The sequence below is a fragment of the Protopterus annectens genome, chromosome 10.part0 (genome assembly GCF_019279795.1).
Source record: "Protopterus annectens isolate FY-2018-M chromosome 10.part0, PAN1.0, whole genome shotgun sequence".
Taxonomy (NCBI): Eukaryota; Metazoa; Chordata; order Ceratodontiformes; family Protopteridae; genus Protopterus; species Protopterus annectens.
Genome location: NC_056744.1, coordinates 1035699144 through 1035725182, shown reverse-complemented (window position 1 = coordinate 1035725182; position 26039 = coordinate 1035699144). Strand labels below are relative to the sequence as shown.

Genomic DNA, 26039 nt, shown 5'->3' with positions numbered 1-26039 from the left:
ATTGATCAGTCACAGCATGAAGTTATGGGAAAGAGTAGTGTTAAGGTTAAGAAGGGACGTAATGATTAGTGATCAGCGGTATGGTTTCATGCCAGGAAAGAGCACTACAGATGCGATCTTTGCTCTGAGAGTGTTGATGGAGAAGTACAGAGAATGTCAGAAGGAGTTGTACTGTGTTTTTGTAGACTTAGAGAAAGCATATGACAGGGTGCCTAGAGAGGAGTTGTGGTATTGTATGAGAAAGTCAGGAGTGTCAGAAAAGTATGTAAGAGTGGTACAGGATATGTACGAGGGTAGTGTGACAGCGGTGAGGTCTGCAATGGGAGTGATGGATGCGTTTAAGGTGGAGGTGGGATTCCATCAAGGATCAGCTCTGAGCCCTTTCTTATTTGCAATGGTGATGGACAGGTTGACAGACGAGATCAGACCGGAGTCCCCGTGGACTATGATGTTTGCAGATAACATTGTGATCTGTAGTGAGAGTAGGGAACAGGTGGAGGAGACCCTGGAGAGATGGAGATATGCTCTAGAGAGAAGAGGAATGAAGGTCAGCAGGACTAAGACAGAATATATGTGTGTGAATGAGAGGGAGGATAGAGGAATGGTGAGGATGCAAGGAGTAGAGGTGGCGAAGGTGGATGAGTTTAAATACTTGGGGTCAATAGTTCAGAGTAACGGTGAGTGTGGAAGAGAGGTGAAGAAGAGAGTACAGGCAGGATGGAGTGGGTGGAGAAGAGTGTCAAGAGTGATTTGTGACAGACGAGTACCTATAAGAGGAAGGGAAGGTCTACAAGAGGGTAGTGAGACCAGCTATGTTATATGGGTTGGAGACAGTGGCATTGACAAAAAGGCAGGAGTTTGAGCTGGATGTGACAGAATTAAAGATGTTAAGATTTGCACTGGGTGTGACGAGGGTGGAAGGATTAGGAATAAGTATATTAGAGGGTCAGCCCAGGTTGGAAGGTTTGGAGACAAAGCCAGAGAGGCACGATTACGTTGGTTTGGACATGTGCTGAGGAGAGATGCTGAGTATATTGGGAAAAAGATGCTAAAGGATGAAGCTACCAGGTAACAGGAAAAGAGGAAGGCCTAAGATAAGGTTTATGGATGTGGTGAGAGAGGACATGCAGGTGGTTGGTGTGACAGAGCAAGATGCAGAGGACAGGAAGAAATGGAAACAGGTGATCTGCTGTGGCGACCCCTAGCGGGAATAGCCGAAAGAAGATGATGAACAAGGGTACAGCACTGATCTCAATGGACCATTTTTAGCCTGGACAGACAACAAAAAATGAAGAGACTGCATATATCAATCTAATCTAATCTATCTATCTATCTCTCTCTCTATCCCTACACACGCACACACACACACACACACACACACACACACACACACACACACACACACTTCTAAAGAAAATATGGCATAGTTAAACAATTAATGCGATTGATGGAAGTATGCCATACATTATAATCTTGTGAGAATTCAAAATGTATACATTACAGTACATTGTGTAGTACAAAAAGTCATTTTAAGAGTTAAACTAGCCTAGAAGATGGAGAAAAGATGATTAAAGAGACAAGAGAGGGAGAAGAAAGAGAGTCATGAAAAAAGAATGAGTGGCTTGAGTGAGGAGGTGATAGATACATAGGATACATGGAGGACAGAAGAAGGTAAGACAAAGTTGATGAAATGAAACAGGGTATGGGCCACTTTATCATTTTCATATAAGAGGAGATGAAAGACAAAATGCAATACATCAACCAAGAATTTTGTAATAAGTGGGATATGCACTTCTGTAATTTTAGAAGCTAACAAATATGGGTTATGTAAGAGAGGAGTTAAGTAGTCCGAGCAATGCTAGGAGAGTCGAGTGCAAGTCTTGTAATTTGTAATTAAGAAGGCTTACTTATAGTCAGTTTGTATACTGGACTTGCAGCCATTAACCTTTTGAAGTAGAAAACTGTGGTTTGCTCTAAGAGGAGGAAGAGTGATACATTAACAAATATGTTTGGAGGCAATTTGAAGGGTTCTTTTTGGAGGCTCTTGGTTAGCACAGAATATTTTCTAGTCATGTTGGTACTGGCAGAGTTTGGGTTTTGTTTCAAAAATCATGGTCTTTGCAATTATGACTCTGCAGCTACTGGCAGCAAGCCCATTCATTTTAGGACCCATGCATGAATGTTGTCCAAAGGGAAGGCAAAAATTGTTCACATCATCAGCTCCAGAGGGTGCAACAGAAAATATATCTGGCCAAATTCTGAAGCACTCCTCACAAGGTCAAACGCTGAGTTGTTATTCTGTTTCTAGATGGCAGAAGGCAAGGTTCAGGATGAAATCCAGAACCTGTCTCACTGTCTGACAAGCCTTATCTGCAAGGCCATGGAGCGTATTATCATGGAACTTATAAACAAAGACATTGGCAACCTTCAAACACTGGACCCCACCCAGTTTGGGTTTGTGAAGGGCCGATCTTGTCTCCTGAACCTGACTGACTTCTTTGAATCAGTCTCCAGAGCCATGGACAAGGATAAGGTGGTCCACACAGCCTATCTAGACCTTGCCAAGGCCTTTGACACCATCCCCCACTCTGGAATCATAGATAAACTTACTAAGTTGGGCATTAATCCCTACGTCACCCAATGGGTTGCTAAATGGCTTACTGATAGAACCCACACTGTAAAAGTAGCCGACACCAAATCCAGCTCCAGGCAAGTGACAAGTGGAGTACCTTAGGGTTCAGTCCTGGGGCCGCTCTTGTTTGGCATCTACTTCTCTGAAGTACAGGTCAACACTACGGGACTCTGGCTAACAAAGTTTGCAGATGACTGCAAACTGGGAGCCATTATTGAATCCCCAAATGATGTGGATACTCTACAAAAGGGCCTTACAGAAACAGATGCTTGGTGCCAGAGCCAAGGGCTCAAGCTCAATGCCAATAAATGTATTGTTATCCCCTTTGGGAAAAACATGTATCCATGAATTACCATATAGGTGGCAGTACACTAAACACAGAAAGTGTGATAAGAGACTTAGGGACACAGGTGGACAGTGGTCTCACCTTCGATAACCACATCGCCACAACAGTCAGGAAATCCTTCTATGTGGCACACCTCATCACGAAGGGCTTTTCATCCAGAAAAAAGGAAGTCATTGTCCCACTGTACTCATCCCTCATTAGATCCATTATAGAATACAACGCCCCATTTGGTATGTACCTCTCAAGACATCTGCAACAACTGGAAAGGCCTCAGAAATACCTCACTAAAGGAATCACAGGCCTAAAGCAGATGCCCTACGCTGACCGCCTTAAAAAACTCCAGCTACACTCTGTCGCATATCGTCTACTCAGAATCGATCTCTGCTTAACATACAAGGCCATGTCAAACCCAGAGCTGTTGGACATGCTACACTTAAAGAAATCCCAATCCCTCAGAGCTACACGCTCCAGGGATCTAAACCTTGTCATCACAATAAACAAAACATGCTGGAGGGATAGGTTCCTGACCCAGAGACTCCCCAGACTCTGGAATAGATTGCCCATACATGTAAAGCAGAGTGCCTCTTTGGACCTCTTCAAGAGGAACCTTGACGATTGGATGGGAGAAAGGAAATTCACCCCAGGGATCACGTCAATCGCCCTGCTAGACAGGGGTCCAGGAAAGTAAATAATGTGGGAAGAAATAGCCAGGGAATTGTTATGGCTAGGCTTGTATAGGCCCTAGGGCTGATAGCCTAGTACCAACTTATGAACCTATGAACCTGTGAAAGGGATGTAGTACAATGGAAGCAGAAATATTTTCTCCTCAGTAAAAAAACCCACAAATGACTGCATCCAAGGAAAAGCTAAGGTTAGAACTATCACCAGCTAGGCTTAAAAAGGCCCTTGTGGTTGTTAGCCTAGTAAACACCTATGAACCTAAATCCTGAGTGTGAACCACCAGCATCCTGTCAATGAACTAAGGAACACAAAAGGACTGTTGTAGGAGTACCTCAACAACCAAAGCCAGCAACCTGGTGAGGGACCATAAAGTAGTAGAAAGCTAAAGAGTAGTATATTATACTGAAAGCATGGCCCTCCTAGAATACAATGTAGATATCCACCGTGTAATATCTTAACAGTGAATGGAAAATAGGCAAGTATTATGTCTTTCAAAGTTGTCCAAAGTTCACGCTGGGAGAAAGTATCACTGCCTAAATGCTGATAACATACGACTTAACATAATTAATGCTAGGAATAAAAATCAGTCAGAAGCAGATTCTAGAGGGACCCTAAACTTGTGGACTAGGAAAAGATAAGGTTAGAACAGATTATCAAAGTCCTACTGTAGGACAGTAACTATGGTCTGCATTGCAAAGGGGACAAGCCTGTCAGATAAAGACACATTAGAGATTAACTGAGCAAGTCTATAAGCCACTTTAAAGAATGTCCAGAAACTACCTCTTCTCTATGATGTCCCTTAATCTGGAGATCTGCATCCTATTACATTTCTCCTAAGGGTGGAAATCAGGATAGCTGAGTGGTTATCTTAATCAAAGCCTTGTAAGGGGAACAAAGAAGAAAGTCCAAGGGTAAGTTAGATGGCCTATTATTCAGCTGACATGATCGGTTTGGAAGTCTCCCATCTCTAAAAGAGATGGAAGAGCTAGGATAACCAAGTAAAGGAGGATCATAAATACTAGCCACAATAGAAATTGTCTTGCATTACTCCTGAAGAGTTATTATGTTCTGAGATGCACTGGTAACAGAGTCTCACCTTTTAAGGATGAGCCAAAGATGGACTAAAGTAGCTTCTCATTAAAGTAGATGAATCTATCACAATCACTAAAAGCTCCTCTTCTGTCCTGTGTTTCTATAGTACAGTCAGACAAATGAAAACCCAGCAGCAATGTACTGCGGAGGGCATTTCCCAACTTTCACTCAAAAAATCAGGAAAGCAATACTTTCTCCAATGCTTCAACATTAGTGAAGAGTGGATCTGGAACATATGGGACAGGCAGTTTTCAGTTTCACAGTCCTACAGCATCAGAAGAAGAAATTCTCTTGCCAAACCTGCCTATAGACTTGGATTTAGGAGAAAAGTAGTTAATGTTACGATTTCTCAAAGACTGAGGAAAGAGCACAGGAATCAGCTTTGCCATAACTTGTTAGAAGGAAAGACCATTAAGGATAGGACCTATTTAAAATAAAATAAAAAAAAAACTCACTGACGCTGAAGCACTCAGTGTCCAGTATTTGTACAAGCAACTAAAACTGTGTCTTTGATTACAGACAGGGAAGGAGGTAAACCCATGATTTGTTTTACATTATTTTATTTTCATTTGCTAATTGGTCAGATAAATGGAGCAAACAACCATTGTCAACTTTGAACAGGTCCAAATGCAAATAGAAAGTACACATATTGGCTTTGCAAAGATAAAAAATACACAGAAATGTACAACGTAAAATACAGAAATTACAAAGTAAGACAATGAACTGACTACTTTTTGTTAATGTGTGCCATAAGAAAGTACAGTTCTATAAAATTTTACCATAACAGTAGATGTCCTTCTCTTCACTGTTGCCACATTCTTCGTCTAAGGGATTTCCTGCCAAGGACAGCCCAATGTTCAGCCAGTACACCAAAGCTTTTTGGTCTTATAAGCTTCCCATGCAAGACACAGGGAATAAAGGTGACATACGGATGCAAACACTCAGAAACGAAAAAGCTTCAGGAGGAACAGTATGCCCTCAGGGACAAAGGAGAACATGTGCATCCAGAAGGAAAAAGGAAGAGGGGCCCCTTGGCCAGGAGGACAACAAAACTACAGGGCAAAAGCTTAACAGTGGGGGAAAGAGGGAGGGCCTGAATACTGCAACAGGGAAAAGAAGAACATCTACAGTCAAGGTAAGATTTTATGCAACTGTACTATGTTCTTCCACATCACTGTTGCAGTATACTTCATCTAAGGGAGAGTCCTGGGAGGAGGAATGCACAGAAGAGCCCTCCACAAACCCATGCAGGATAGCCCTAGCAAATCCTGTACTGGCCCTGGAAATAACATCCAGCTTGGAATCTTTAGCGAAAGTATGAACAGAGGACCAAGTGGCAGCTTCAAGAATGGAACTGGTATCCAAAACCTTGAAAAAGCCACCAGAGAAGGTAACCACCCTAGTACAATGTGCCTTTACAGCCAATGAAAAACAATTGACATGAAAAGAGTAACAAAAGGAAATGACCTTAGAAATCCAGGAGGAGATGATTTGTTTAGAAATAGACAAACCCAAAGACCTGGGATAAAAAGAAACAAAAAGCTGCTCAGATTTGCGAATAACATTAGTTTTATTTACATAATATCTGAGCTGTCTATGCAAATCCAAGAGAGGCCAAAGGGCAAAGCACAGAACTGAAAATGCAAGGAAGAAACAGAGAAACCTAAACATTTCCTGAACCGAAAGTGAATTGGGATGTGAAGATATGCAACCTTGAGATCTAGAGAAACCATGAAGATCTAGGGAAGAAGAAGAGAAACAAGGTCTGAAATGGGACAACACCCAAAAAGAAGGAATCTTCAGAAAGATGTTAAGCAGAGGAAGATCCAGAGTTGGTCTCCATATACCCTCCTTCTGAGGAAGCAAAAACATTCTGGAGTAAAACTCATTTTCCCCCTAAGTGGGTGGAACAAGCCGAAAAGTACCCTGATCCAAAAGGGACTGCAGCATCTCTGTAAAATTAGGAACCTGTTCTGCAGGAGGTTGAGGAATGCCTGAAAAGGGAGGAAGGGATTTCCAAACCATGAAATATCACTGACAGATAATCGCTGGAACCCAAGAATCTAAGGTGATCCAATGCCAATTTGGAAGATTTAAGGAAAGGCAAAGAGACAAGGGAACCTGGCCAGGGGGGAAAGGAAGGCCAAATGTCAGACAGAACCACTCTCATCCTGAAAACAGAGCTTCTGGGAAGAAGCAGTCTGAGTAGACTTAGCAGGAGTAACACGCCTAGAACCCTTCTTACTCTTAGGAGTGGGGTGATTCTGTCTACGAACAAATGCAGACTTGGAAGGATAATTCCTCTGAAATTTGGGAATAGGGGAAACAAAAATATGCATCAGCTCCTTCGAGTCCATACCCTTTTCCTGGAGGGAAATAAATAAGTCAACAGCATCAATCCGAAAAGACATATGTTATCCAGAGGTGCACCCAAAAGTTTAGCCTTGATGTCATCAGGCAAAGCCTGAAGACATAGCCAGGAATAAAGCCTCATCACTGAACTATAGGCAGCAGCCCTGGAAGAGGCATCGGCTGCAACACAGCTGCATTTTACTGAGTGATAGATAATTTGAGAAGTGGACCCCAACAGGGAAAGGCCAGAAGCCTTCCTCTTAGAATCAGTAAGGCCAGAAACCACCTTAGTAACCTGGGAAAGCAGGGCCAAAACATACCTGGTCATATCAGTCTAGTAGTTAATGGCTCTAATGGACAATGTGGAAGCAGTGTAAACCTTCATGCCCAACTTTTCCATAGCCCTACTATCCTTATCAGACAGAAGTAGATAAATAGATGGTAGCAGCTTTGAGGTTTTGTCAGAAGAAACTGACACCACTGGCTCATCAGCAGAAGGGCACTTATAAAGAAATTTGCAGTCCTCAGGCACCTTTTAGAACCCATCAAAAGCTTCTTTGGTGCAGGAGGCTGAAAGTCAGAAGCTACAGAAAAAGTATCCAAAAGTGCAGCCAGAGCAGGAGGTACAGCTGACGGTTTGGAAGACTCCATTTGCAGGAGCTCATAGTACCTCTTTTAAATATCACAGACCTGGAAGCAGTCTCATTTAAAATAGTCCATCATGCGGGCAATAGTATCCCCAAAGGACAACTCCTGCAAGGGGGAGTCTGGACTCAAAGAATCCTCTTCTTTGAACTGTAGTCCAGGGGAGGGAATTTGGGAAGAATAGGCCAGGGATTCTTCTCCAGAATCCAAATCCTCACTGGAGGAATCCAGTTCCTGAGGTCTCTTAACAGGAGTGGAAGACCAGAGGCAGCAGGAACAAAGACCTCTTGAGAAGGCTTCAAGACCATAAAAGTATTAACCAAACCCTGAGTGAAATCCTGCCATTCATGCTGGGGATCTTTTATAACATGTGAAAATGCTTTGTCTTCTGTTGCTTCTTCTGCAGGATATCTGACCAAAAAACTCTTGGATGGTCAGACGCTTGATGTGACTCAGTAAGGTGGTAGGAATTTCCTTCCTCACTCAACTCTGAGGAATCTCTTCTCGGTCTCTCAGAAATCATCAGCTGAAGTTCCCCCCTCAATGTCAGGTGCAGATGTTGGAAAAATTTCTGAGGACATGTGAGAAGCCAGATCCATACTGGCCTCTGATAGGGTTGCAGCAGAGGAATCCAAAACCAGCACCAGACAATCTTCAGGGCTTTCATTAGCCTCTAGACAGAAGTCCAGGGGAGGATAGACAACCAGATTGGATACGACTTTTTTGGCCTTCTTCTTGGCAATTAGCTGGCCCTTGGGATGGGAGGATTTTACCATAGCATCCTGAGCCAACAGCTTAACTTGCTTGTTTTCAGGATATATGGACAAGGAGGTAAGGTGACTATGCAAGGTCTTAGGCACAAATGCCTAGCAGACAGATCACAGAGTATGATTGTGAAAAGCACCAAAGCAAAAAACACACTGGTTATGGAGGTCTTTAGGGGAATCTGCCTCCCACACTGACATCTTCCCTTTCTGGATGACATGAATGCAAGACAAAACATTAATAGAATAGAAGAGAAAAAATCCCAACAGGGCATTTATCTGAAAAACTCTTGATAACTAGCAAAGCTGAAGGGTGTTCAAACCAATGTATGATAATGGCGTTCAGGCTGGTGGCAAAGAAGTGTTTGCATCTGTACATCACCATCATGCCCTACATCCTGCATCAGAAGAATACATGTGATGTACAGAGCCTATAAGATCTAAAGGCTTTGGTATACTGACCAGACATCAGGCTATCCTTGGCAGGGGATCCCTTAGGTGAAGAATACTGCAACAGTGATATAGGAGGACATGTATATAATTTGTGTGTAAGGTTTACCTACATTAGTTTTATCAGGTACATTCAGTGAAATATATTTGTGTGAGATATGAGTTACAAAAATGATTCAAGCTGGTTAAAGAAGTTAGAACAAGAAACTAAACTTAAATCTGAGATCACAATTTTAGCAGAAGACTGGTCTAATCGCAAACGTCATAGGAATATTTGGAGTTTGTGGATTAAGTTAAGTGACTGAGTCCAGCTGACAAGGAGGTAGAAAGTCAAGAGATTTTTATCATCTGGAGGAATGTAATTCTAGCTGCAGGAACAAGCTTTGAAAATGCTTGTTCTGATATTCCTCTTATGAAATGTCGCCTTATGTTTGAGAAGCTGGAACATTTGAGTAGAGGGAGAATGGGGAGAGGTAGTTGTGATTTTATTAGCAACTGGTGGGCAGAAATTATTATTGTTTTATTATAATTGAAAAGATATCTTTTTCTATAATTGGGAGTATATTGTGCTATTCAGTATATGGCAATGATGTAGTCTATTTTCTGCTAAACCAATGACTTCATGAATTTTCTTAAGGCCAGTCTTCAGAGTCTCCATATAGCATAAAAGAATAATACCTTCATTTGAAAAGTGATATATATTCATATACATTTTTCCCCTCACATCTACTGTTACAAGTCATGTGAAATCATATGACAGCATTAGTTGTGGAAGAACCTCCTTAGTGGTAACTCCTACATAGTAATATAGTTTTAACAGAGGTACAGCTATGGAGGGACAAAGTGTGAAACTGCTCCGGGTGCAAAGTGTTAGGAAGTGAAACTGACAGATGCAGACTTGATGGTAGCACTGTACTGGCATTAAGAATTAATACTGATACTGCATTTGTGGTCATCCAAATAGTTTCAGTGCTTCGTATATGTCATTCAACTGAGAAAAGCTATTTTTTATTGGTCATCAGCAAGGAAACTTGGACAGGACCTTTTTTTTTTCTTCAACTCAGAGAGCATGCGAGGACTTTTTTGTGATCCTCAGCTTAGCAAGGATGGTCTTTTGATCCTCAAATTATAGTTGAGGAAATGCCAGATTAGGGAACTGAGCAAAGTGCCATATAACCCAGCTGTATTTGAGAGTTTCAGGACACTATCAAGGAGTAAACTTAAATATTTTTATGTAGACATTTAGGAGACTGTAATTCCCCAGGGGTCACTAATTTTGACGATGAAAAGCTTAGAGAAGTCTTATGGTTGTCCTGAAAAAAATATTACATTCACTTTGGATGGAGTGACTTTTAAATAAATGTCCAGAATCAACAAGTATTAACTTTTACAGTACGAGTTAAATTTTTGGAATATGTTTAGCACTTTTTAGAAGAAGGTTACTGTTATATGTTTATATTGAGAAATGTCAGTACGAAAAGGATGAGACTAAGAACAAATCATAGGAGAACATGGATTTTAGAGGAGCCTAATTAGAAAAGGTGCTGCTATGCAGAAGCCTTATAAGTTGTTCAGCTAAACACTTTATAAACCAGCTGAGGGGCTCATCTGAGAATCCAAACAAGGGAAAACATGAAAGAAGAACAGGGTGAACAATCTAGTTGAAAGCTGTGTTGATGTCTGCAATGATGGGACTGGTCAGAAACTCTTTGTCTATATTATAAAAGTTCTTTTCTGTAGAAGGCAGTGGTGCAATGGTAATATTGCAGAAAGGCCTGAATCCATGTTGAAAGTGACTGAGGAAAGTTTTCTGTGGGCCTGAACAACTGCCTATACAGAAGGTTTTCATGACTTTTGCTGGAGAGTCCAGTATGACTACTGACCTTAAGTACTCTGCCGAACTCAAGTATTCTGCCGAACTCTTCTGCTCTGATTCATACATTTTTGCCAACACTGAAGGCAATGGCAAAAGCTAGTATGGAAATGAGAAAAAACACCAAACTAGGAGCAGACACCTAACAGCCTCTGCTTTTTGATTTAGCCCTCTTAAGGCGTGATCAAAGAAACATGTTCCAGGGTGAGCAGGGCCACTTTCAGCATTCATGGGTTCAGTATAACCGTGTTTCTACATGTGATGTGAGATGATGACTACACCCTGGGCCTTGATCTTGACAGCCAGTGTTAAGAGTTGCCTCTCCAATTTGCTTCAGGGCTGCTCACAGATGACATCCAAGAAGATATGCTTTACATTACTGAATCACGGTAACTCAAAATATTTATGACTAAACAAAAAGCGATGAATACAGTTATCCAAAGCTGAAGTAAAACATAACATTTGACTCCAAACAAACTCTTGTTTGCATTCTAGAATGTGTTAACATGTATAACTATCAATAAACCTTTACTTTGAGCAGTCATGTACTATTGCTTTAAGACAGTCCAAACAGTTACAAAAAAACTCCTTTTTGTAGTGCTGTTTTTGCTGGTTTTTGTACCCCTAGAAAGCAGCATCTGTGTTTTATAGAAACAGAAAATCACCTTGCATGTGATTCATAATATATCTCTAATGGTGACAGCAATCACTTCAGGAATGTGCACATATACACAATAAATTTTACATACCTGAACCAGAATGGTGAGGCTTACAAAGAAGGCATAAACTCTAGTTTTGAATGCAGCTCCCCAAATTTATACATTCTTCTGCTCAAATAGTTTTGTTTAAGCTATATGACAGATTTTCTGATGAGCTAGGCATTGCAATTTTCATCTCCTCATAAAATATCGGAGTTTTATCAAGGCAGAAAGTTGCTTCCTTTTCATCTGGAGCATTCTTTCTAAATCTGGAACCATATGACTTCAGGAAAGTGAAAATATCATCTTTCATACTACAGCTAGCACAGTTACCCACTTAGAGTAACTTTTTCAAAGTCACACAGTATTTATGTAGGTTTATATTCTACATCCATACTACAAGGCATCTCCTGGAGTTTGATGGACAGTACTTCATACGTATTTCATTTTTTATTGTCTTCTTTGAATGTCTTAAAGGATGCATTCTGAAGTTGGATGTATATATATTTTTTGACTCCAGGAAAGTTTGGAGAGATCTACCTCAACAAATGCATTTTACTAATAATAAAAAAAATCAGTGAATAAGCTTCAAGGCTTTATTTCATTACAAAATAAAGTATTCTCCCTTAGCTGAAGTAGTGGGACCCTTTACTGAGGCTATAATAGTACAAGGATTTGGGGATACAGTACCACTAACAGGGAGAACACACCCCTTTCCACAAGCAGATTATCATGTTCTGCATTATATTTATCAACATTCAGTATATTCTCTGTTTCAGCATTCAAGGGTTTTTGCTTAATCTAATGATGTGTTCAGTCACTAGTGATTTGAGATTCCCTAACTTGGTAAGTTGAATCAGACTTCATCAAGATGACCTCTCAATACAGAATGACAATCCTATGGGTGAGAAAATGGATGTGATGGCCTGGATTGCAGGCCTCAAGTCAGGCTTATGCTTGGCATCATAGCAGTACTATGAATGCCTTACCTTCTGACCTTCATGCTTTTCTCTTGACCTTCCTGCTCTTCTCTCAGTTTATAAGAAGACTCCACTAGCCAATCCTGATATAAGACTCCTTCTATCATTTCTAGGCACTGGGATAAATGAAGGCCTTAGACTTTACTCTTAACAGCTAGTAAGTGATAAGGTTCAAGATGTAGAACTTGCCACATAGAACAGCATTATGACCTGGTCTCCAGAAAAACAAGGCAGTTGCTGTTGTGGCCAGAACTATGATTCAGTGACTGCAGGCAGAGCTGATATGTCTTATTTTTAAGCACCAAACACAGGTAAATCAATTACTGATACTGCAATACAGCATAACAGGGGGGGGGGGGGGTACTGCACTCTTGAGTGTGATGACCTTAGAATGAGACATTAAACCAAGTACCCATCTGCTTGAGTTGGTGGTAGCTCAGGTGGATGTAAAAAGCAAATATATAAATATGTTAGGTTTTTGGATGACATATTCATTTTATGGAAAGGAAACATTAATTCTTTGAACAGTTTGTTAAGTTTTTAGATAGCACTACCGATTTTCTAAAATTTACTTTTGTATGTGACCCCAAAAGTGATTAATTATTTGGACGTGACCCCTTGTAAAAGACAGTGTAAAGAACATGTTTACATCTAACATTTACCAAAAAACACTTATTCAAATACTTTGATGCATTTCCATAGTTGCCATCTCCTAAATCAAAAGTGAAGTGTTGTTAAACGCCGGATGGTACGTCTCTCGAGGTTAAGTTCAGAGGATAAATTTATAAAATGAACTAGAATTCTTGATAGATTTATTCAGGGAAAGGTATTACCCTGACAAGTTGTTGAATCAAATACAATCTGAAATTGTGGAGGGGAGGAAAACAAAATATGCTCCCATTTTATGTTCCACATTAGGAGGCAACCATCTATACCAGCAGGGGAACATGGAAAAATGAATGAAGTGACGTGTTCACAAGGAAGGAGCCATGTTAATACCCTATAACGTTGTGGCCCCTAGTTCAGTAAAAGTTATGTTTACCTGTTGGGATCTTATAGTCATTGAATAATTGAAGAACACACTGGGTAATCGGACTAATGTGGGATATAGCAGAGGTAGAAACATTAAGAATTATTTGGAGAATAGTTATATGAAGACAGGGCACTATGTAGCTTCTAAAATGGCAAAATGTGGATGCTGCAAGTATTGCAGGTTTATTAATGACAACGCCTGTGTTATTGTGGAAGGATCAAGTAAGACTTTAAAGTGTTTGGCTAGATGCAACTGTAACATCAAGATGGTAGTTTACTTGGCAACATGTATCTTATGTGCTGGATTCGATTTAATAGAAACTACTAGGAAGTTAAAAGATATAATATAGGAGCACATTTATGATATTAAAAAATGCAGGGCAGCTAATGCTCTCTATAAACTCTCTGTGACTTGCACATCCTTTAATAACTAAATCTTTTTTATCATTGATAGAGTAGAAATGAACGATGGGGGGGAGACTTTGATAGCTTATTGGAATTTAAAGAGCTAATGTGGCAGATCAGATTGAATGCAACAAAATCACTGTGCATTAATGAAAGGATACACATGCTGAGTTTTTTAAAGTTGAGTGAGAGAACTGTATGAAATGCAAATTTTACATTAAATAGTTTGAGAAATAGTTGATTTATATCACAATTGGTTTAAGTAAGCAACATTTTTTGATTATTTAATGCGTGTGAACTGATTAATTGAATGTGGTTGTTGGATAAAAGGAAATTATGTCAGATTACATTAATGAACTCTGAAGAAGTCCCGCGGTGTTTTTTGTATGGGATGAAAGCACTAAGTTCTATGCCATTTTAATTAATAAATGGTTTTGTTTAAGTTGTACATTGTTACATAGCATAAACTTTGCTGGTGGAACTTTTAAGCACAGGAGGGCTCACAACAGCATGCTAATATTTATACGCAGTCAAGTTTTGTAGTTCCTTTTATTTAGATGTAAAAGATCCCACGGTATCTATCGAAAAGAGCAGGAGAAGTTCCCTGATGCCCTGGCCAAATTTCCTCTAGTACTATAAATACCACCTTGGGTCTTCCCAGGAAAGAAGGCACTAGTCTTGTGGGACTAACAAAAGGATAAATAAAAAATAAAACAAAAACAAAGGAAATTACCAATGATATATGTTAGGAGGAGATAAAAATAGCATAACTGATAGGAAAGAGCTGGGGATCCAGGGGTACACATGCCCTCGAACCTTAAGGGAATGTACAGCATATGCAGACCCTAAGCAGGCATGGGACACGTGATTTATAGAAAAGATCAGCACTCACAGAAGAAGAAAGCTAGCAAGTATTCTACTCACAGTTAAGGAGCACATAAAAAAAAAAACAACTTTCCATGTGAAGCCATTGTGTAAGCATGTCAGTGCTGCTATGAAGGTCGTTGATTAAAAAAGCAGTTTTGTACATCTGACCAAATCATGAAATCATTTTCTGTGGTTGGTTCTCTTAGGATATTGTCTTTCTCTGAGCTACAGAGACCTTAGTGGTGAAATTATAAACTCAGAGGTGCAAGGAACAAACCATGTGAGGGAGGTCTAGGTGTTTATTTGCCTTACACAAGCTAGCTTTGAATGAATTGCATGACAGATGTATCCACTATCACTGTAACTTATTCATTATTACTTATCATATTACTTCCATTAATGATAATCACTTCTACACCAGAAGCAGCTGAAAACAAGAACTTAATTCCTAGGGCTCATATCACAAGTTAGAAATAAAAAAATATATATATTGACTCCTATTTTAAATGATCCGTACCAATTTACTGAGACACAGCTGTGAATTTCTACACTGCATTTCAGATTTTGAATCAGTCCAGTGTCCATTGTTGCAACATATCTTCACAAACTCCTGCCTGAAACAGCTTGCTATTTTGACCATAATCTGCGTAGCTGTTTTAGTATCTCCTTTTTCTGTTGACCTTTACACTGGCTTTAAATTTACAATTAATAATTTTAGTCAGTTGGTCAAATAATGATCCATGCTTCATATGAACGGCCAAAGTCTTACAGATCAATATCAGCAATGCAAAGTGACAGAGCACTAATAACAATGAGTAAAGCAAGAAATAAGTAATATCATGCAACAGCTCATTTGAAATCTACAAATGTACATGCATCCATGGAGGCTGCAGTGAAACACACTTGCACCTACACTGTTGCATGTTATAACAAAAAACAGTCACAGAAAGCAAATATAAAAGCAAAATCAAAATAATACTTGGCAGTCACAGAATAGAAATAAAAATTTACTTCACAGTATCACTTACATGCACAAAGCAAAGGACATCACACTTCAATGGAAATCCAAAATCTACTTCAAAGTACCACTTATGTGCATGAAGAAAAGCACATCAAATGTCTTGAAAAGCCATATACTCACCACCATTAATTTCAGTAACTTCAGGTGATTCTACTTTTTCACCTTTCACACTTAGTTTACAAGACTCAGTCTCCTCAATGTCTTCCTGCAATGTTTGGTGAAGGCTTATTTCTCTGTGTTGCTCAGGACTTTTCTGTTTTGCCTCTACACCTCCGGTGCTGTCAATAGGTTGATTTTCCTTTACTGTCTGTTGTTCAGGCTGGTACTCGCCTGTTATTTCCTCTAATTCTTCCACAACAGCCTCAGACTCATTGTCACTGTGTGCATTCATGTTCTCCTCTGCACTATATACTTCCTGATGATCTTGTTTTTTAGCCACTGATTCACCGGTCAGTCCCTGCTCTTCAGTTTCAGTGTCATTGCTTGGCAGTTCCTCACAAACTGTAACGTCTACAGGGTTTTCCATTCCACTGTGTGGTTCTGCACTTGACATTCTTGCTTCTTCAACCTCTTCTTCCTCTTTGAAGCTGTCTACTTTTTTGCCATTCTCAGACTCTTCACTGCTACTGCTCCGAGAGTACAATGTACTCCTTGAGGAGGTTAATGAACTACTTTTCTTTGCATCTACAAAGTACACAAAAAAACATCTTTTAGACACTGGTTAGATTTCAGTCTATACTTCATTTTAATAGTTACTACAACCACAAAGAGAAGCTGATATCTGTTAAATAAAAAGTCATGTCAAAACAGGATCATTAAGCATTACCAGACTGTTCACTACATATCCAGTGAAATCTACATGTATACTTTACATAACTGCTTTTAACATATAGCAGTCACAAGGTCTTTTGTTAGCACTGATTCGCGTTCCATTTCTACATCCTTACTCCCTTGTAACAGCACTTGATAACTTGCCTAGTGATGAGCCATTTCTCCCTGGATAGGGAAAACTAAGCTGAATAAGGACTGACAATGGATCAGCTTACCATGAAAAGGGAAATGGAATGAACTCAAAAGGCTAGAAAAAGATATACTCAGTGGGGAAAAGAAACCACAAACCACTCAATCCAGACAAAGTTTTGCATTATGCCAGCAAAATATCTGATCACAAAACAACACACATAAATATTAGCAAATGAAACATTAGCAACTACAAGACAGAGTGCTGGCACATTTTTTGAATGCAAGATTTACAGCAGTATCAGAATTAAAGTTGGACAATTCAGTTAACATTTAAAAGAAATATTATTCAGTCAAGTTATGAAAAAAAAATGTATACGCAGGTTATGACATCCTTAGATGTGGCAGATAAAACTAAAATAAATATCAATAACTCATCCAGTACGTTATCTTTTTCTTCTGAAATAGCTAAACTGTCACCCCTTTAATATCTGAAACACAGTTTATAATAAAACATGTAAGAGAAAAAGAATGTTTTAAACAAACTATAATATAAACTGCATTCAATATTCAAAAGAATAGACCATGAATGAGGATGACATGAATGTAAACAGGATGTTAAATAAAATTACATTTGAAATTATCATCACATTTACTAAAATATTTCGAATCCACACACTCTCCAAATTAGTAGTCATAAAAAAAAAAAAAAAAACTCTAAGACAAAATTCTGCCTCGTAAGTAACACAGATTTGAATACAAGTACAAGAAACATTGGAAACTAACATCATAAGAAGGGAATGTTACAACAGCAGTTCTAATAGAAATTATGCAGAAGGATAATCATTGTTCTAATGAACACTTCTGCTTTAGTGTATACAAAAAATGATACACAAAGACATGGGCTAGCCATATTTTTTTTTCCTAAACAAACACATTTATATACACAAGTAAATGCCCAACTCTGCGATATTTCACATTTTAGCTGAGTGTATTGTGCAGATGTACAAACCTTTGTCTATGACCCAAGAGACCCTGGACTGATTGCAGCCACCTGTCAGTGACTCTGGCTAGGAAAGGTGGGAGTGAGAGGCTGCCCAGGTACAGCCAACTTGCACATAAGGAACACAGCCCAGTCTAAGGCACTGCTGATGTCCAACAGAGGCTCAGAGAGACAGTAGGCAGTAATGATGGCCATGGACATGGATGTCAAGCCAAGTAGTGCTATGTTATATGTATATGGAAACTGAATGCAGAGAGACAGGCATATGTCAGGTAATTAGTATTGTAGAGCATAAAGACCAAGCAGTTGTCAGGAAGGGGTAGTTAAGGTTAAGAAAAATACCATGAGCACTGCCAAGATGACAGCCTCATGTCTGGCTCTTGTCCAAAGATGAATGAATGGGGCAGTCAGGTCCCAGGAGAGCTAATGGTTGGCATGCAGCAGGAATAAGAACAATTTAAACATAATCAGCACTTCATGTTTATTTATTTAGTTCAGCTTGTTTATTGTCCAATAAGTGAGGGTGTTGTCACTAGGGTCCCATGGAAACAGCTCCAGGTATGTACAAGTTACTAAGGAGAAAAGTCTACAGAGTAAACAATTTCTAAACACAAAAACATGAGCATACATGGGAATTTATAATAGTACTGCGGCAATGACAAAAAGGAGTACACGTATTAACAGTAGCTAAGCACCATCTTGATAAATGCACTGTACATTATCAGTGATGTAAAACTAAGTAAAAAAAAGAACAGCATGGAGGATGAACCAAGACAGTATCAGACAGAGGGAGAGAGGTGGTGGTTCTGTGCTGCTTCCCTCCGCTATGCTCCACATCAAAAATGTGTAGGTTTGAAAACATCTTTTTCTGTATTTTGTTTAATTCCAGCAGTTAGGTTAGTGATGATCACTAACAACTTGATCTACAATCAAATGCCCATTTGGAATATTGCAATCAGTGTGCAACATGCTATTGCAGAATGGGTCTGGAAACTGGTTCATACTAGCAAGTGTCCTGAGAACTGTAAATGCTAGACATCTGAGAATCTATATAGCAGTGAAAAATAAACAGCAGGACCACCACGGCAATAGGCATAAAAACAGCAATTCAATAATGACAAAAGACAAGCGCTTTCACGTTAACTTAACGCTTCTTCAGGTCTAATACAATGTATAAAAGAAGACATTTAAATACCGCATTTAAAATAAAATAAAACAAATTTTAAATCTGACATTTAAATGAACAACACTTTCCAGTGTATCAGTGTAGAAGCTAAGGCTCTTTCGGAATCTGCCTTAATACAGCCTGGAATGGATTTGCCATGGTAAGAGTAACAAAACACAATAGCAGAAGACAGTCACCTGGCAATAGTCTGTTTAGGCATGGAGTGACCATTATTAGTCCCAGAATAAGAAATAAATAGCTAGTTAGCTTTCCTGAAGGACTTAGTTCTATCAAGATAGTACATGATTAGCCTATGAGCACCCAGAGTGTGTAAAATCATTTATGCGATGGCTTGATTCAACATAAACTCTGAAACAACCATGGACATGAAAGAGTGGTTTGTACATACAGTGACCGTGTCTTTGTGAAATGTCAGATAGGGCTCTCCCACCATGACAGCTCGCAACTCAGATACTCTTCTTGCAGATGCTAGAGCAATAGCAACAGTGTTTTTTTAAGTGATGAACCTGATGTCACCTAGACAGGCAGGATCAAATGTAACACAGTCAATTTCTCTCACAACATGGAGATCCCAAGGAAGAGCAAACTGTCTATGAGGAGGTCTCAGGAGTAAAACTGCTTCACTATAAACAAAGAGGAAAGTTGCGGATCCATAGGCATATTTGCTGAAATGGCTGCAAGATGAACCTTTGTAGAGGAATAAGACAGGCCAGAGTATAGTATCTCATACAAATATTTGAACACCAGTGGTACAAAATCCCTGATGTATGCTTGGTTGCTAGCTAGGCACTAACTAGAAAATCTCTTCTACCTGCCAAAATATAACTTTCTAGTAGCAGGCTTTCTTATCTCCTTCAGTACCTAATGCACGTCCTTATGAAAAAGGTGCCTAAAGGTATTAAAACTGAATCATCCTGGCAGCCAGATGAAGTTGTTTGATGTCGAGATATATCAAACTCCCTTTGTCTTGTGTGAGCAGAACCAGTCTGTGAGGAAGCTTTTGGTAACAGACACTGGCTAATTCCATAACAGTTTCATGTTTAAGTACTAGGATAGCAGCCCTTGCAGGCCATCTTAAGCTTAGCCAATTCCTTTTTCAAGCATGAGAATTAAACCTTGTACTTTGTGACTGTGAGGTAAACACCTTAACCATGATACCAAGCCCAAGGGAAAACCAGTTTTGCCTGGACCAGAAGGGAGTCACCAAATTGATTTTTGGGTAGTTTTCTGAATCTTCAGAATTACCCTGGAAATCACTGAAAAAGGTTAAAATGCATACATTAATATTCACGGCCCGGGGTGTCAGAGCATCTGTTCTCTAGGACTTCTTGCTAGGAGTCCCGGAACAGAATCTGCTTAGCTGTCTTTTGAAAGGAGGTGAACAAATCTACCTGAGGTGTTCCTCACATCAGGATCAGGTCCTGGAAGACTTCTTCATTTAGTTATACTCATGAGGGTCTACCCAGAACCTTCTTAGCTTTTCTACCACTATGTTTTACTCTGACAGTAACATGCCAGAAGAGTTAAAAAAGTGCTGCAGAGCTAACTCCCAAGCTATCACTGCCACACCCCACAGAAGTTATGACCTGGAGCAGCCATATTTGTTTATGTACCACATCACTGTGGTGTTGTCTGCAAAGATCTATAGAGGACCTGGGTCCCAAAGGTAATGTACAGACTTTATTGCATGAATCACAACCAACGTTTCTTTGACAGTAATGTGCTTTAGTCCATCTGAACTGTCCCACAGTCCCAAAGCAAAATTTGAGTAACAGGTCAATACAGATTGTGTAAGGGGTAAGTGGAGAAAAAGAAAGACTTGGATTGTGAGTCATCTGATCCCATCATCAATGCAGTTCTTACTTTTATAATGTCCAAGATTTGAAAATGAAACTCCAGGTGATGAGAATGTTAGGTCCACGTGTTTTTTGCGGTATCATCAGTTGTGCTATATGAAAACTAATACTTGTTTTTATACATGGAACCCAGATTTGTGCCAAACTGCAAGGCAACCAGTTGTCACACCTCTGAAAAGGCATGTATTACACTGACTCCAAGCAACTGAGCCATTTCACTGATTAAAATGCAAACAATGATACATCATGCAACCCACTGTTTTATCTACCCTTAGATAAGCTGCAATAGTAGTGATTTCATTTTGATGCTGTATGTCTTTTTTAAATGCTTTTTAAAGGGAGAAACCCCCAAACCACCCCCATAACTGCTTAACTTTATGTATGCCAACTCTTAAGCTAACACAACAGTGAGGGAAATCAGACATTTCCTAATCTCATTACAAAACAATATTTCTCCTTTTCTACACTATTTTTAGTTTACCTAGAGGTTGACTAAATGATACAGGCTGTCCTTTAGTGAACATAATGCACCTTCAAACACACAGTTTTTTTTTACGATATTTTTGACTCAAATGTTTGATTCTTTGTAAACTGTGTTTTTTGGAGCTTTTCTCCTAGGGTCTCCACTAAAAATGGGCCACAAGCGCAGCTAGACCAACCCAGTTAATAAATGTCAATAACTAACTAAATAAATAAATAAATAGTGAATAATTTAATGAATATAAAAATCACTGGAACTCCCATATTCACTGGATAACTCAGTTAACAGCTGCAGCCTGGCAACCTTGTTGAACACAGATCTTCCTGTACAAATTAAACAAGTTCAGTATGACCCCCCCAAGATACTTCTATCACATCTTTTGTTTGCAGTTCCCATATATGCACTCTGTCAGGATAAGTCAGGTTTTCCTGTTTAACTTCTGCAGCTGTTAACAGGCTTCGAAAGCATGCAATCATAATAGGCAGTGAATGGAATTTGAACTTAAGATGTACCTTAAAGGAGAAGTGCACCCAAAAGCTGAAAGAAAAAAACACATATGCTTTTCTGCATGTCTTGAACTTTCTTGTATTACTAAAGTCTGCATCAGTGTATAAGTGGTTATTACGGTTTTATAATTTGTTATAAGAAAAATGGCTTGAAAGGGGACTGCTATGTTGCATGATTTTATTTTGTTGTTAAAATTTTCACCTCCCTGATTTTATTTTATAGGGACAGAAAGAGACTCCTCTATGATGAGAGAGTCATTTACTGTGCCCCCCCCCCCCCCGCAGTTTACAACTGTAATGTGACTGCCTACTTTTCATTACCTTGCTAGCGACCACATCTGATGCAATATTTTAAGGAACATTTGAATGTTAGTCATGAAAAATTAGCTGAGTTATTTGCTGTTTTCAATTGTAACTGTAGTTCCATATCCAAGTTTTAGAAATATAACCCCTGTGATTAACATACGTTACTTAGGTTGGGCTATTTTGGGTATCACTCACATTAGTGTCTTTACATATCATGGTAGTGCAGCGGTTAGCGTTGTCGCCACAAAGCAAGAGGTTCATCCATTCGATTCTCATCTGGAGCACCTTCTGTGTGGAATCAGCATGCCCTCCCCGACGTCTAAAGACATGCAGGTAGGTGCGTGGATGAATGGGTGTGCCTTCTTTTAAAGTTGGGTGTCGGGCTGGCAACTCGGCACCGTAAAAATCCATTGCCAATCATTAGCGGACCTGAGTTCCGCTGTGGCAACCCCTAACTGGGAAAAGCTGAAAGAAAGTTAGAATTAGTGTCTTTGGTTGCCCTCCCCAAAGGGTGGCCACGGTGGTGCAGCGGTTAGTGTTGCTGCCTCACAGCAAGAGGTTCTCCGGTTCGAATCTCGGCTGGGGTGCCTTCTGTGAGGAGTCTGCATGTCCTCCCTGTGGTCGCGTGGGTTTCCTCCAGGTGCTCCGGTTTCCTCCCATATCCCAAAGACATGCTGTAGGTGGATTGGACACTCTAAATTGGCCCTAGGCATGAGTGTGTGCATGTGTGTGCCTTCTGTAGAAGGTTTGGTGCTGGGCTGGCAACTCGACACCATAAAACTCCACTGCCAATCATTTATTTTATTTATTTATTTATTTAAATTGGTTGACCGGGAGTGTCCGACTGGACGTAGGTCCATTTTCAGCGGAGGCCCGGGGAGAAAAGCTCCACAGTTAAAATAAACAGACAGTAGTTACATTGGATTACATAGCGATTAACAATGTAACATAGCAATTACTTACAGCATATTTACAGATGAAGAACATAGTACATCAGTAGACAACTAGAATCTTTATATGTGAAGTACATAACAGACATTAACAAATGTTACAATGAGAAGTTCCTGTTGTATAATAAGTACTAGGCTTATGAGCATCTATGCTTGCTATAATCAAGGTAGTTAGTGGAGTGGAAAGAAAGGTAGTGGTTGGATGGGGTGGATGACATTAGAGTGGGAGTTGCAAGGGCATAGCCAGCATGTTTTTAGGTGCGCTTTTAGTAATGTTTTGAAGTGGGTGCATGATGGTACGGAGGTAATTGTGGGTGGAAGGGAGTTCCATAATTTGGCTATGATGCAAGAGAATAGTGCTTCACCAGCCGAGTTATTGGCTTTAGTGATCTGCAAGTGATTTTTGTTGCTGGATCTTAGTGGTCTGGTGGTGCAATACGGTTGGAGTAGATTCTTGAGGGATGGGACATTTAGTGGATGGTTTACTAGTTTGTGGGCGAGTGAGAGTTGATACCACTGAAGGAGGTGAGGGAGTTCAAGCCAGCCCAGTTCAGTAAGTGAGAGACAGCGGTGACTATGGTAGGATGCCCCTGTGGCGAATTTGCCAATTTTGTTGTAGCAGGTCTCTAGCTTGTTTAGATCACATTGCCTTAGGTTGGTATATATTGGAGAGGCATAAAGTAGGGTGGAGATAAGGTGGGAATTTGCTATTGAAATCTTTGCTGCTTTGGTGAGAAATTGCTTATTTCTTTATAACGCTCCTAGTTTTTTGTGGACCTTTTTTATGGTCATGGATATGTGAATGTCAAATTTTAGTTTATTGTCTATTTCCACTCCTAGCAATTTGGTGTGTTCAGTTGGGTATATAATGGTGTTGTCTACTGCTGTGATGTTAAAGTGAGAGTTGTTTTGAGTATATTTGGTGGGTTGGAAGATGAGTAGTTTAGTTTTGTTTGGGTTGAGTATTAATTGGGCATCAGATAACCAAGTTTCAACAGAGGAAAAGGCTTCCTGTGTGACTTTTTGCAGTTTGGGTAGGGACTGGGCTGAGCAGATGATGGTTGAGTCATCTGCGTATTGTATGAGTGTGCCATGTTTGGTGACACAGGCTAGATTATTGGTGTAAACAGAGAAGAGTAGGGGTCCAAGGATGGATCCTCGGGGAACCCCTATGGAGACAGGTAGTTGGGGAGATATGTCATTCTGCCATACAACGGATTGTTGGCGGTCAGACAGGTAACTCTGAAACCAGTTGGTGACTGATTGTGAGAAGGATAGGTTATTGAGGACAGAGATAAGTTGTTTGTGTGGGACCATGTCAAATGCTTTAGATAGGTCTAGGAAAGTAGCAGAGGAGAGATAGCTATTGTTTTTATGCTGAAGGATAGTGTTAGCAAATGAGAGTAAGGCAGTGGTGGTGCTATGGTTTGGTCGGAAACCATGCTGAGTACTGGAAAGGAGGTTGTTAGTAAGGAGGTAGTCTGAGACCTGACAGTGTATGCATCTCTCTAGTATTTTGGAGAGTGGAGAGAGAATAGCTATGTGGCGGTAACTGGTTAGTTCTGTGGAGGGTCCGCCTTTGTGGAGGGGAATTATATGTGATACTTTCCAAAGTGTGTTAACGTAACTTTCTGACAGAGATCGGTTAATCAAGATGGATACTCAGTAGGCCAGAGCATCAGCTGCGATTTGTAGGCATTCACTTGGGAGGTTGTCTGCTGCTAATTTGGTGGGTTTAAGTTTAGTTAAGAGTTATTTTATGTTGGAGGTAGGTACAGGAGAAAAAGAGATGGCAGTGGGGAGATTACTAGTTGAAGGTGTGGGTTGGAGGAGAGGGGTGTTGTGTTGTTTAGCTAGTGATAGTATGGTTTGGGTGAAGTGTGTGTTGAATGAGGTAGCAATAGTTTCTGAGTGGACAAGTGATCCGCTGTGGCAACCCCTAACCGGGAAAAGCTGAAAGAAGAAGAAGAAGAAGAAGAAGATTGCCCTCCCCAAGCTCAGTGACTTGCCTCAACCAAAGAAGATGACATGCACTTTTACAAAAAAACACAGTGTAATAAAAATATGCAAATTAAACAATGGCAGAAAATCAACAGAGTAAGATGAAAATATTTTCTTTCTCTCTTTAGGATTTGATTAAGTGGAAATACTACTAACCTTTGCTAAAACAAAATAAACTAATGTGTGGGTGGAGTTTTCTTGTTCATTTACATCTGAGAACTAAGCTTGCTTTTGTTCAGACACAGTATTACATCTCCCCACTGTGGTGTGATGCTGGTAATTTGTGACTGATAAGGTACATTTAAATACCAATGTTTATAAGCAATTACTTTTAATGATTCTCTAGTTAGAATCAATGACCTAATCTGCCCCTCCCCTCTTCTTCTTTCGGTTTATAACGTTATAAAATGAGACAGCTCCATGCTTCAGATTTATTATTATTTGATGCAAATTTCAAGCAAAATAATCAGAATGGGCTTTACTACCAGCTAAACTCCACTAGAGTCTTGTTGTTGATTGTCTTTCGGCTTTTCCTGGTAAGGGGTCGCCACAGCGGAACTCCGTTCCGCTAATGATTGGCAGTAGATTTTTACAAAATGCCGAGGTGCCAGCTCGACGCCCAACCTTCAATGAAGGCACGCCCATTTTGTCTTTCGAACGCTACCCAACCGCGGGGAGGACATGCAGACTCCACACAGAAGGCACTCCCTAGCCCAGCCAAGAATCGAACGGGAGAACCTCTTGCTGTGAGGTAACAATGCTACCGCCGTACCACCGCGGCCAAACTCTACTAGATTCTACTGAATCTAAATCACCAATCTAATAACCTTTCCTCAAATAAAGATAACAGCATTCTTTACACACAACCAGTATACATCTTAAAATATTTTTTTTTCAATGTTACAAAAAATGTACATATCCACTATCCAAATGTATGTTCTCTGGACACTGG

At 39.9% G+C, this 26039-nt stretch overlaps 1 protein-coding gene across 4 annotated transcripts in view; it reads right to left on the bottom strand.

Moving 5' to 3' along the window:
• ERICH3 (glutamate rich 3) overlaps positions 1–26039 on the bottom strand; it is a 1772788-nt gene that overhangs the window by 286118 nt on the left and 1460631 nt on the right. For all 4 annotated transcript variants that reach the window (XM_044085800.1, XM_044085803.1, XM_044085802.1 and 1 more), the window contains one exon: positions 15959–16522. In XM_044085800.1, the coding sequence (XP_043941735.1) occupies positions 15959–16522 (564 nt within the window). The remainder of the gene's footprint in view (positions 1–15958; positions 16523–26039) is intronic.